The sequence below is a fragment of the Otolemur garnettii genome, unplaced genomic scaffold (genome assembly GCF_000181295.1).
Source record: "Otolemur garnettii isolate 467f Iridium unplaced genomic scaffold, OtoGar3 scaffold00038, whole genome shotgun sequence".
NCBI lineage: Eukaryota > Metazoa > Chordata > Mammalia > Primates > Galagidae > Otolemur > Otolemur garnettii.
The window spans coordinates 8,538,253-8,551,432 of NW_003852433.1; the positions used below are offsets into that span (position 1 = coordinate 8,538,253).

At 46.7% G+C, this 13,180-nt stretch overlaps 1 protein-coding gene across 1 annotated transcript in view; it reads left to right on the top strand.

Moving 5' to 3' along the window:
• The window catches only part of GCN1 (GCN1, eIF2 alpha kinase activator homolog), a 76,427-nt gene that overhangs the window by 57,317 nt on the left and 5,930 nt on the right, over positions 1–13,180 (top strand). The window contains exons 41-51 of the mRNA XM_012805204.1: positions 1,921–2,038; positions 2,131–2,346; positions 3,735–3,899; positions 6,113–6,274; positions 6,555–6,647; positions 6,749–6,892; positions 6,995–7,264; positions 7,764–7,877; positions 8,344–8,574; positions 10,930–11,123; positions 11,243–11,357. Coding sequence (XP_012660658.1) covers positions 1,921–2,038; positions 2,131–2,346; positions 3,735–3,899; positions 6,113–6,274; positions 6,555–6,647; positions 6,749–6,892; positions 6,995–7,264; positions 7,764–7,877; positions 8,344–8,574; positions 10,930–11,123; positions 11,243–11,357 — 1,822 coding nt within the window. The remainder of the gene's footprint in view (positions 1–1,920; positions 2,039–2,130; positions 2,347–3,734; positions 3,900–6,112; positions 6,275–6,554; positions 6,648–6,748; positions 6,893–6,994; positions 7,265–7,763; positions 7,878–8,343; positions 8,575–10,929; positions 11,124–11,242; positions 11,358–13,180) is intronic.

Consider the following 13,180-nt stretch of genomic DNA (forward strand, 5'->3'; position numbering starts at 1 on the left):
AAGTAGAAATTCTATTTCTAGGAATATATCCCAAGGATATTTTTGGTCAAGTGCTTAATGGCTTTACACATGAGGATATTTCTTAGTTTTATTTATTTTTGTAGATTAAGGGGATACAGATGCAGTTTTATTACATGAATATATATTGTGTAGTGGTGAAGTCCCAGCTCATTGGTAAAGGGCTGATTAGCTCCAGCTTAAATAGTGTACATTGTACCCAGTGGGTAATTTTTCATACCTCACCTACTTCCACCTTGTCACCTTTTTAGTGTTCATTATCTATTGGTCTACTCTATGTACCCATGTGTATGTACCCATTGCTTAGCTCCTACTTACAAACATGCAGTAGATTTTTCATTCCTGTGTTACTTCCCATAAGATAATGGCCTCCAGTTTCATCCAGGTTGCTGCAAAGGACATTATTTAACTCTTGTGACTGATAGTATTCCATGGTAAATACATACCACATTTTTTTTATCCACTCATTGGTTGATGGTTTCTTAGTTTGATTCCCTATCTTTGCTATTGTGGATAGTGCTGCAATAAACATACTAAGTGTAGAAATTTTTTTAATATAATGACTTCTTTTCCTTTGGGTAGACATCCTGTAGTAGGATTGCTGGATCAAATGGTAAAACTATTTTTAGTTGTTGAGAAATCTCCATACTGTTTTCCATATGTTGCACTAATTTACCATAAGGACATTCCTTGAAGTGTTGTTTATCATTTGAAAAATTAGAGGTTGAAGCCCAGCACAATGGCTCATGCCTATATGGGAGGCCGAGGTGGGTCGATTGCCTGAGTTCACAGGTTCGAGACCAGCCTGAGCCAGAATGAGACCCTGCCTCTAAAAGTAGCTGGGTGTTGTGGCAGGCACCTGTAGTCCCAGCTAATTGGGAGGTTGAGAGAATTGCTTGAGACCAAGAGTTTGAGGTTGCTGTGAGTTGTGACGCCACAAAGTGAGACTCTGTCTCAAAAAGAAAAGAAAAGAAAAATTAGAGGTTGGTTTAAAAATACAGCACATCCTTTCAATAAAATTTTATTGAGCCACCACAAAGAATGGTATAGGACAGTATTAGCTGACACAGAAGACACAAAGCTTCTCAACTTATATTGATAGGACAGTGAACACTGTGGCCCAGCCACATAGTGTGTAGTGTGGGCCCACTTCCCACATTGTGGGGGGTGCATGTGTGTCTTTGGGGGGACCTGTATGGGGTGTCACCAGAGTGTCAGGATAGTTGCCTGGATAGTCAGAGTTTGGGTTTTTGTTTATACTCTCTATGTGTTTTTCTGTATTTCTTTTTTCTTTTTTTTTTTTTTTTGTGTTGCAGGTCAGGGCCGGGTTTGAACCTGCCACCTCTGATATGTGGGGCCAGCACCCTATTCCTTGAGCCATAGGTGCCACCTTTTTCTGTATTTCTTGAAATTTCAATTTGAATTTGACTATTATTTTTCTAATCATTAAAAGCAATGAATGAACCGACTATAATTTTTGGAGAGAAAGTTTATTCTTCTATGGCCTCTCACGATTTCCTCACTTCTGATCAGTCTTCCTCGTTTACTATTCATGCTTTCGTTTCGTGCTTACTCTCTCTCTTTTGATAACTTTTATTATAGAAATTTTTACATTTTTTAAATGCCTATGTTCCATAACTAAAGCAGTATGTGCTTATTAGCAGTAGCTTGGTTGTTTGCATTCTTGGCAACACCTGTAGCTTAGGGAGTAGGGCACTGGCCCCATATACTGGAGATGGTGGGTTCAAGCCCGGCCCCGGCCAAAAACTGCAAAAAAAAAAAAAAAATTGTTTGCATTCCAAGATGAATGTTTTGGGTGCACTTTTTTCTAGTCTTTCTTCTGTACTGTGCTTGATTGTGTCCCTTGCAGCTGTGTAACCGTGTCCTTGGCTTCTTTCTTAGATTCAGCTCTGTTCAGCTCCTTGGGGATCTCCTCTTCCACATCTCAGGAGTTACTGGGAAGATGACCACAGAAACTGCCTCCGAAGATGACAACTTTGGAACTGCCCAGTCCAACAAGGTACCTGCCTCTGCAGATGGTAGGGTATACCCAGAGGCTCATGCTGTGGAGGCTTCACCGCCCTGTTCTCTGTCCCCTTGCACTGGCTGCAGGCCATCATCACTGCCTTGGGGGTCGACCGGCGCAACCGGGTGTTGGCAGGGCTATACATGGGCCGCTCAGACACCCAGCTGGTGGTGCGGCAGGCATCTCTACACGTCTGGAAGATTGTTGTCTCAAATACCCCGCGTACTTTGCGTGAGATCCTGCCCACACTCTTTGGGCTCCTGCTTGGTTTCCTGGCTAGCACGTGTGCAGATAAGAGAACAGTAAGTTTCCTGGGCCTTGCCGTGGCCCAACACCCCTTGGTGACTCCTTTCAGAGCCTGGAAATTTGGGTCTGCAGGGCCTGGGAGAGCACATAGGGTCTCTTTTCTAATAAGGAACATTAGTTATTTACTTAGTCACTCAGCAGATATATATTAATCATCTATTGTATGCTAAGCAGTGGCCTAGTACCTGGAGACGTATGGAGAAAAAAGATAGCCTCATCTTACCCTCCTAAGCTACAGTCTGGTCAAAAGATGGATTTTAATCAGATAATTACACAAAGATATATACTACAACTGTAGCAAGTGCTGCCTGGCAGTGCACATGCTTATAATTGGGGTGTTTGGCCTAGCAGAGTGTGTGTATGTGCGTGTGTGTCAGTGAACACTCAGAAGAAATGATGCTTGAAAATGAAACATGAGTAAGCACTAAGCAGCTGAGGAGGCGAGAGACCATTCTAGACTGAGGGAATAGTGCATTAGATACAAGGATGTGGGCAGGAATGTAGTATGTGGGAGCGGCTAAGCAAGGCCTGGGTGGCTAGAGTGTAGCAGCTGGAAGGAGCAATGTCTGAGGTGAGGCTGGTGCTGGTGGGGCAGATGAGTTCAGTGGTTGAGAAGAAGTGCCCAGGCTGGGCTGATGGTTTCTTCTGCCATTCCCCTTTGGCCCACTTCCAACTGGTCCCTGGTAAGCAAATTGGGTATTTGGCCATCAAGAAGGGCTTGCATGAGGCCTTAGAGAGGAGATGGTTTTTTTCCCTAAAGCATTTATTCCCAATGTTTAAGTTCCCTTGAGCAAAAGCACAGGGTTAAGATTTCATGTTGGACATGGTGGCTATAGCTCCTTGGGAGGCTGAGGCAAGAAGATTACTTGAGCCCAGGAGTTTGAGGCCACAGTGATCTATGATGATACCATTGCAGTCCAGCCTGGGTGACAGAGTAAGACTATGTATCTTAAAAAAAAAAGAAAAAATGAAATTTATTAGCTGGATGTGGTAACTGTTGCATATAATCCCAGCACTTCAGGAGGCCAGGAGTTCAAGACCAGCCTAGGCAATATGGAAAGGTCCTATTTCTAAAAAAATAAGCAAAACCTAGTTGGGCATGGTGGCATGTGCCTATAGTCCCAGGTAGGAGGCTAAAGTGGGAGGATCACTTGAGCCTAGCAGTTCAAGACTGCAGTGAGCTATGATCACACCACTGTAGAAACAGAGATAATTTTCTTTTATAGTATTTGGTAAGTACCTTGAAGGCTGCTGAGGGATAAAAGCATTTGGGGAAGTTGAGTCAGTGACTCACATAAAGCCTGCAAGATTCCAGTGCTCTCATTCTGGAATTGTCTTCTGGGTCCCCTGGGGCTTACTGACAGATTTAAATCTCTGCTGACAGATTGCAGCAAGGACATTGGGAGATCTGGTCAGAAAGTTAGGGGAGAAAATCCTTCCTGAGATCATCCCCATCCTTGAAGAAGGCTTGAGGTCTCAGAAGAGTGATGAGAGGCAGGGTGTGTGCATCGGACTGAGTGAGATCATGAAGTCCACCAGCCGGGACGCTGTGAGTATCTTCTATAGCCCCTCAGCAGGTGGTATGACCCAGAGGCAGGGGGAAGTTACAGGAGGAGCTTCACATGACAGGGTTCACCTAGCCCTCGCTGATGCACCAGCCTCACCCTGCAGGAGTGCTGGCCACACCACATTCAGACTTGAATTTCCCTCATCTCAGCTTTCTGTTTCACAGGCTAAGAGCTAAGCGGTTTGGAGGCCTCTTTGAGTGGACTTTGAGTAATCTCTCTGTCCCTACTCTGGAGGTTGCTCTCGAGGTTGTCCCTTTTGTGACACCAGTTAAAATGTGTGTTACCCCTTAGTGGAAGAGGCATACAGGTGTGTAAGAGATAGTGGGCTGTGGGGAGCAGGAGGGGTGTGCACTCATCCTGAGCAGAAGCAGAGCAGGTAAGTTTCAGCATCCAGTTGGTAGACATATACTGTCTGTAGCAATAATACTGTTTCTGTAGCAGCAATATGAAAGGGGTTTGGAGTACTTTACTCTCTAAGGTTTCACTTTAGTTTCTGAAGCAATGGAACCTTGAAACACTCCTGGGAAATAGGTTGAACACCCATGTAGACAGGCTCTATCTTCATCTTTGGGTAAAGACACAGAGTAATTATGTGGATGGCCACTTAGAAATGTTAAGGAAGTAGGCTTGGTGCTCATAGCGTCAGCCACATACACCAAGGCTGGGAGGTTCAAACCTGGCCCCAGGCCAGCTAAACAACACTGACAACTACAACAAAAAAACTTCCGGGCGTTGTGGCAGGCGCCTATAGTCCCAGCTATTTGGGAGGCTGAGGCAAGAGAATTGCTTCAGCCCAGGAGTTTGAGGTTGCTATGAGCTGTGATGCTATGGCACTCTACTGAGGCTAACATAGTGAGACTCTGTCCCCCAAAAAAGGAAATGTAAGGAATTAGCTAGCTGCTTAGCCCTGAGCATCCTAGTTTGATTTACTGGATCCCTTTCCTGTGTGTATCAATATATGTCTCATACTGTTTTTTTTAATTTGCATTTGACAGAGAATCAAATTCTGTATCCAAAAAGAGTTATGATTTATTAAATAGTTATTACATCTCCCAGAGGCTAAGTTCTTGCCCACAAGGCACCCACAGTCGAGGGGCAAGGCCAACCTGCCAACTAGTCTTTAGAGTCCAGAGTGAGCTTTGCTATGTGGAACTGGTTACAAAGGGCACAGAACCATTGTTGGCCTCATGGGAGACCCAGAGACTTCCTAGTGGAGGAATTACTTGGGTTGAGACTTGAAGAAGTTTTCTTTTCTTTTCTTTTTTTTTTTTTTGAGACAGAGCCTCAAGCTATCCCCCTGGGTAGAGTGCCCTAGCATCACAGCTCACAGCAACCTCCAACTCCTGGGCTCAAGCGAGTCTCCTGCCTTAGCCTCCCAAGTAGCTGGAACCATAGGCGCCCGCCACAATGTCCAGCTGTCTTTTGGTTGCAGCCGTCATTGTTGTTTTGGCGGGCCTGGGCTGGATTCGAACCCGCCACCTTAGATGTATGTGGCTAGCGCCTTAGGCACTTGAGCCACAGGTGCCGAGCCTTGAAGAAGTTTTCTAAGAGGATAAGCATAAGAAAGAATGCAAGGAGAGAGGAGGCCAGATTGTGCTGGGCCTTGCTTGAGGGAAGGCGTTTAAGGTCTTAGAGAAGCTTCTGGAGAACTCACCTAAAAAACTCAAGCTGTCAAGCCTGGCATGGTGGCTCACACCCATAATCTGAACACTGGGAGGCTGAGGCGGGTGGATTGCCTGAGTTCAGGAGTTTGAGACCTGAGAAAGTGTGTAGACCCCATCTATACTAAAACAGGAAAAACTAGCCAGGCATTATGGTAGGCACCCGAAGTCCCAGCTACTTGGGAGACTGAGGCAAGGGGATCATTTGAGCCTAAGAATTTGAGGTTGCTGTGAGCTGTGATGATGCCACAGCATTCTATCCAGGGCAACAGAGTGAGACTCTGTCTCAAAAACAAAAACCCAAATTAAAAAATGCCTCAAGCTATCTATTGGTAAGTCTGGGTAAAGGATACATGGAGGTGCATCACATATTCTGTCTGCTTTTTTATAGTTTAGCATTTCACGGTAATGACTTAAAAATTAGGCAGAGGGAGTCAGGTGGCCTGGCTGGGTCTGAGTCCCTTGCGTTTATCCCCTCACTTTTACTTATTCACCTTTTCTGAGCCTAGTACAATTGCAACTTGCTGTTGCAGGTACTATATTTCTCTGAGTCCCTTGTGCCTACGGCAAGGAAGGCTTTGTGTGACCCTCTGGAGGAGGTCAGAGAGGCAGCCGCCAAGACCTTCGAGCAGTTGCATTCCACCATTGGCCACCAGGCTCTGGAGGACATCCTCCCATTTTTACTGAAGCAGCTGGTGAGTAGATCTGCCACACACCTACCACTTTGGCTTTTACTCTCCTAATAGAAGCAAAATGCAGGGGGATTATTCTGCCAAGGCAGTTGGAATGCAGGCCCTTCAGAGGAAGTGGGTGCAGCAGAATCAGATTTGGCTTGTGCTTCTCCTTTGACTGTAAGTAAACGTAGGTGCTCAGGATGGGGGAAGCAAGTGGAGAAGGAGGCTGTCAGGGGCTGGTTCAAATAGCAAAGATGTGGACAGGAGCCACTCCTCAGGATTCCCCAATGTTTCTCTGCAGGATGATGAGGAAGTGTCTGAATTTGCCTTGGATGGTTTGAAGCAAGTTATGGCCATTAAGAGTCGTGTGGTTCTGCCCTACCTCGTGCCCAAGGTAAATTCTAATACATGGGAAACACCCTCTGGCCTTGAGTCCATGAGGCTGTTCTAGCAGGTGCATAGCATCAAGTTGATGTTTTTCATTATTTCCATCAGCTAACGACGCCCCCTGTCAATACTCGGGTGCTGGCTTTCCTGTCATCTGTGGCAGGTGATGCCCTGACCCGACATCTTGGAGTGATCCTCCCAGCAGTCATGCTGGCCCTGAAGGAGAGACTTGGGACTCCAGACGAACAGCTGGTGAGGGGGTTATGGTCATGGTCACTCCAAGTGCTTTCTAACAGCCATCCTGTCCTTCCTCTGGGGAACTACGCCAGTACATATATGCTCTGTGTTTTTTAGGAGATGGCCAATTGCCAAGCTGTGATCCTCTCAGTAGAGGATGACACAGGTCACCGGATCATCATCGAGGATCTGCTGGAAGCCACCCGAAGCCCTGAGGTAGGCATGAGGCAGGCTGCTGCCATCATCCTCAACATCTACTGTTCCCGCTCAAAGGCGGACTACAGCAGCCACCTGCGGAGCCTGGTCTCAGGCCTGATCCGCCTCTTCAACGACTCCAGCCCTGTGGTTTTGGAGGAGAGCTGGGATGCCCTGAATGCCATCACCAAGGTAAGTCAGACTCCAGACCCCAGAACCAACTTTTTTTTTTTTTTTTGGTAGAGATAGAATCTTACTCTGTTGCCCTTGGTAGAGTGCCGTGGCATCACACAGCTCACAGCAACCTCCAATTCCTGGACTTAGGCGATTCTCTTGCCTCACCCTCCTGGGTAGCTGTGACTACAGGTGCCCACCACAATGTCCAGCTATTTTTTTGTTGCAGTTTGGCCAGGACAGGTTGAACCTGCCACTCTCGGTATATGGGGCCAGCGCCCTAGTCACTGAGCCACAGGCGCTGCCCCCAACTTTTGATTATAGAAAAGTGCAGACATTGAATGATAGACTCTTATAAGAATCCCCCATGTATCTATCATCCAGCTTTAACATTTATCCCCTCATGCTGGTCTTGTTTATACTGTCACTAATGCCCCCTGCTCCTCCCAGCTGTATTAGTCTAAAGCAGTCTTCAGAGTGCTGTACATCTTCTCTGCTTTTTCCTGGATTTCCACAGAAGCTGGATGCTGGCAACCAATTGGCACTAATTGAAGAACTACACAAGGAAATCCGCCTCATAGGGAATGAGAGCAAAGGCGAGCATGTCCCAGGGTTTTGCCTCCCGAAGAAGGTGAGCCAGGGCTCCATGGTGCATGGGCTGTGGGCTTATGGCTTTCCTGGGCCTTCCAGTACCCTTACTCTAGTCCTAGGTCTGCAGTAGGACTGTTGGAATAGCAGCTGTGTCAATCTGACATCACACTTTTGTGCTCAGTATGTTCACAATGTGTTTCCTCCCGTGGTGGCTAGATGGGGATGTGGTTCATGCCACCTTTAGTTTAAGCTGTGGGGGTCACCTTGGCCAGAGCCAGTAGGTCACAGAGGTAACAGCAGTGTGTGTTACCTCTGTGTAATAGGTCTGTCTTTTTGTCACTATCTGGTCCAGATTCTTTCCTAGCCAACACCCTCTTAGGCTGTGATCTTGAGGTTGAGCCCTAATCATTTTCTCCCATGAGTTGAGGAGAGGATGGTTGTCAGGAGTGCCTTACTTTGTGTGGAAGACAAAGAGATTTAACCTTCAGGTGTGGTTCTCTTGTCAGGGAGTAACATCCATCCTTCCAGTGTTACGGGAAGGAGTCTTGACTGGGAGCCCTGAACAGAAAGAGGAAGCAGCCAAAGCCTTAGGCTTGGTGATCCGCCTGACCTCAGCTGATGCCCTGAGGCCCTCTGTGGTCAGCATCACCGGCCCCCTGATCCGCATCCTGGGGGACCGGTTCAGTTGGAACGTGAAGGCAGCTCTGCTCGAGACACTTAGCCTTCTGTTGGCCAAGGTGGGTGACTGATGAGATCCTTCTGTTGGTCCATTCAGATTTGTATGCGTGGGCCTGACACATGGTGTCATGTGGTAGCCGGGCAATAGCTTTACTGTGGAGAAATGGCAGAGAAGAGGCCATGTAGCCATGGTTCAATCCCAAGTCCTCCATATGGTAGCTATATCACTGGTATGACTTAGGAAAAGCCATATAACCTCTGAACCTATTTCTTCATCTATAATATGAGACTAGTAATGCTGTGCCTGCCTGATATCCGGACATTAGTCAAAATAATGTCATGGTGCCTGACATATACTAATGCTCAATACATGTTAATTGCTATTATTTTGACAAATTACTGTTTCAGAAGAAAAAAATTCAGGATCACATGAATGCAGTAAAAAACACTGTTTAAAGATGCTTCAGGCTGGGCTTGGTGGCTCATGCCTGTAATCCTAATACTCTGGGAGGTTGAGGCAGGAAGATTGCTTGAACTCAGGAGTTCAAGACCAGCCTGAGTGAGAAGGAGACCCAGACTCTACTGAAAAACAGAAGAAAGAACTGGGCATTCTTTTGGGCACCTGGAGTCTTGGCTACTCATGAGGCTGAGACAGCAGGATTGCTTGAGCCCAAGAGTATTTGATGTTGCTGTTAGCTATGATGCCAAGGGACTCTACCCAGGGTGACAGAGTGAAACGCTGTCCCCCCAAAAGAAAAAGGATTCTTCAACTCTTTACTATAGCCACATGAAGGGAGATATAAAGAATCTGATGAGAGGGGCAGCGCCTGTGGCTCAAGAAGTAGGGTGCCAGCCCCATATGCCAAGGGTGATGGGTTTGAGCCCAGCCCTGGCCAAAAACTGCAACAATAACAAAAATCTGATGAGAGGATGAAGTAGTCTGAGAATAAATAAAATGACTTTAGTTTTTGCCAAAAGTATTAAGAAGCAAAGCTCTGATGGTATTAACCATTTCTAATGTTTTATGGTGCAACAATTAATAATTTTTTAGATTTAAAAAAGTATAAACAGGCTTGGCACCTGTAGTTAAGAGGCCAGGGTGCCAGCCACATACACCGGATCTGGAGGGTTCAAATCCAACCTGGGCTTGCCAAACAACAATGAGAACTACAACCAAAAAATAGCTGGGCATTGTGGTGGGCGCCTGTAGTCCCAGCTACTTGGGGGGCTGAGGTAAGAGAATTGCATAAGCCCAAGAGTTTGAGGTTGCTGTGAGTTGTGACGTCACAGCACTCTACTGAGGGTAACTCTGCCTCAAAAAAAAAAAAAAAAGAAAAGGAAAAAAAATATAAACAGAGCCAAGATTTGTTGAAAACAGAATTTCACATGGGCTTCCCAAAAACAAAAGCAAGCTTAAAACTTGTAGGGATTGTTTTGGTCTAATTTTATAGAAAATTGAGTATTTTTTAAATTTAGTATCATTTTCATTTGCATTCTGTGCTGTTCTTTCCTGTGGTGTTTATAAGTCTAGATGCAAATGGAGCCCTTACCTCATGGGATTTGTCCCTGAGGCCATGCATCAGATATCACCATGGGCAGGTGGTTCCCACCACAGATTTACCAGCTTGCTTCTGGGTGAACCTCCCAGTAGCCTGGAGGACTCTGAGGCCATTTGTTTCATAGGCTTGTTCTGTTGGCTAAATGTAAAGTGCTTAGCCCGTGTATCAGTTGTTCAGTAGACAGTACCTGCTTTTACTACACATCTAGTCCATTTTGTCTTTTGGCATTAGAACTGCACGTCAACATTGCTGACAGCATTGGACTGACCTGTTCTTTATTCAGAGGAGGCTGTAATCCTAGCACTCTGGGAGGCCAACTTGGGGGGATTGCTTGAGCTTAGGAGTTCGAGACCAGCCTGAGCAACAGCAAGTCCCTGTCTCTAAAAAATAGCCAGGCACAGTGGTGGGTGCCTATAATCTCAGCTACTTGGGAGGCTGAGGCAAGAGGATCACTTGAGCCCAAAAGTTTAAGGTTGCTATAAGGTATGATGCCATGGTACTCTACCAAGGGAAACAAAGTAAGACTCTGTCTCAAAAAAAAAATAAGTATTCAGAGAAGAAGAGGAGATTTTGAGCTACTTATCTATGTGGACAGATATTCACTAAGCCAAGCCCCAATACAGCCAAGGCTGTGAACCAGCTCCCTGGGAGAAAGCCACTGACACTTCCTTCTCTTCCTCTAAAAATGATGAAGAGGCTGAGCAAAGCCTATTATGGGCTGTCCCTTCCTCACCCCATGTGAGAGATGGGCTACCTGTGGTGGATTAGGATTGTCATTTGTTCTTGCTCCTACAGCATACTGAGGTCTGGGGCTCCTCCACAGCTGTGCTTTTTGGGTGCATGTTCCCCTCATAGGTTGGGATTGCCCTTAAGCCCTTCCTGCCCCAGCTGCAGACCACTTTCACCAAAGCCCTGCAAGATTCCAACCGGGGTGTGCGCCTGAAGGCTGCTGATGCTCTGGGGAAGCTCATTTCCATTCACATCAAAGTGGATCCCCTCTTCACAGAGCTGCTCAATGGAATTCGTGTCATGGAGGACCCGGGTGTCAGGTGAGGTGCTGGCAAGGGAATGCTGTGGACTGGAGGGGCCCAGGTAGCTGTGTTTGTGCTGGTGGGAGGGGCAGTGGTAGAGGAGAGCCAGGGGTTAAGTCAGTGCGTTTGTTCTATAGGGACACCATGCTGCAGGCTCTGAGGTTTGTGATTCAGGGAGCAGGGGCCAAAGTGGATGCTGTCATCCGGAAGAACATCGTCTCACTCCTGCTGAGCATGCTGGGACATGATGAGGTATGGCTGCAGGTGGATGGTAGGGCTGGCAAGCTCCACTGGTTTCTCTTCTTCTTTCTTTGGTTGGCTTCTTTGCTGTGTGCTAGAAGAACTTGATACAGCTGCCAGCTAGTCAGTAGCAATAACATGCATGATGTTTATATCACTCTTCGTGTTTTACACCAAGGATTTCCTCAGGTTGTGAGAGGGATGGGGCAGCTATAATCGATATTGATTATTCGGTTTTATAGCTAAGGCAAGTAATGTTTGTAGAGTCCCAGATCTCTCAATGATTTTTCTCTCTGATGTTAAGTCACTGTCCCTCTCCATTCCTCATTTCCCTCTGTAAAATGAAGAGGCTCATTTATTGGTTCAGGAAATATTTGCTGAGCTGACAGGCCTAGACCAGAGGTGAATAAGCCCCTCCTGTACACAGACCTCAAGAAACTTAGTTTCTGATGGGATGAATGGTCTCTATGTATGTCCAGGTGGGACATCTTAGATATCTGTTTTAGAGGGTGGCACCTGTGGCTCAGTGGGTAGGGCACCAGCCCCATATACTGAGGGTGGTGGGTTCAAACCCAGCCCTGGCCAAACTGCAACCAAAAAATAGCTGGGCATTGTGGCGGGCTTCTGTAGTCCCAGCTACTTGGGAGGCTGAGGTGAGAGAATCGCCTAAGCCCAGAAGTTAGAGGTTTGGAGGTTGCTATGAGCTGTGTGGTGCCATGGCACTCTACCAAGGGCGATAAAGTGAGACTCTGTCTCTACAAAAAAAAAAAAACAAGTAGTAGAGTCAAAACCAGATTCTGGGCTCTCTGACTTCTGGTTCTGTTCCAATTCCATTAACCTCACCCAGTCCAGAAGCTTTTGTCAGAAAGCCCATTGGCTGCCTAGCACACTGGCAGGTCTAGTAGGGAGTTGAGTCTATAGGTAGGAGATTTTTTTCTGTTTCCTCATTCACAGACAGCCTTCTGTGTGTGGGGCTGATTTATATTTGTAGGGCTAAGCTTGAGAGAGTGGGCCTTTGGGCTCCTGTGGTTTTACACCTCATTGTGTGCACACACGGGGCTGGCCCGTGCTTCTGCAGCAGTTTTCACAGCCCTCTGGGTCTGGTTGTGAGCCCCAGCCACCTGCTCTGTGACTACAGCCCTGGCCTCTGTGGATATAAACAAGAGAGTAGTCTCTTTTGGTCACAGTCAGTCTGGGCTTTCAGAGTCATGTACAACATAAGCAAAAGTTAGTATTTAAACAAATTTGCATTTCACCACAGCAGAGCTTAAAATAGCTGGAGATAGAGAGAGTGAGTGTCCAGGCCAACTTGAGCCTTGCGTAGCACCAGGGCTTCTTTTTGGAGCTCAGAGGTCCAGACTGCTGGCAGCCAGTCCTCTTAGTCTCAGAGCTTCCACTGGGATTGAAGGTGGCAGTCCAGAGTGCCAGCCTAGCATTAGCTTCTCTGTAGGTTACTGAGTCCTGTTGTTGGTTGGTTTGGGGTGGGGGACACATGTCAAGTTGCCACTTAGTAGTAATACAGCACATAACTTAAAATCCCCTCCCTCGGTATTCAATAGTTAGCTGGCAGCGAGGAGTAGCAAGGAGCCAATTGTATACCTGGCTTTGATTTTGACAGGAGTCTTCACTAGGCTTCTTTAGGTTGTTAGTGACTTCAGTTTGACTTCTTAGGACAAACCCAAATAATTTAGGTAGCAGTGGGGCACTCACACCATGAAGAGATACCAGAGAGCCATTCTGGCCACAAGATGAGATACAAGCTCCATGGGGGAAAGGAGTTTGGAGTGGGTGTCTCTAGCTAGCTTTCAGGGACAGGTGCCTCCCTCTCAGAGCCC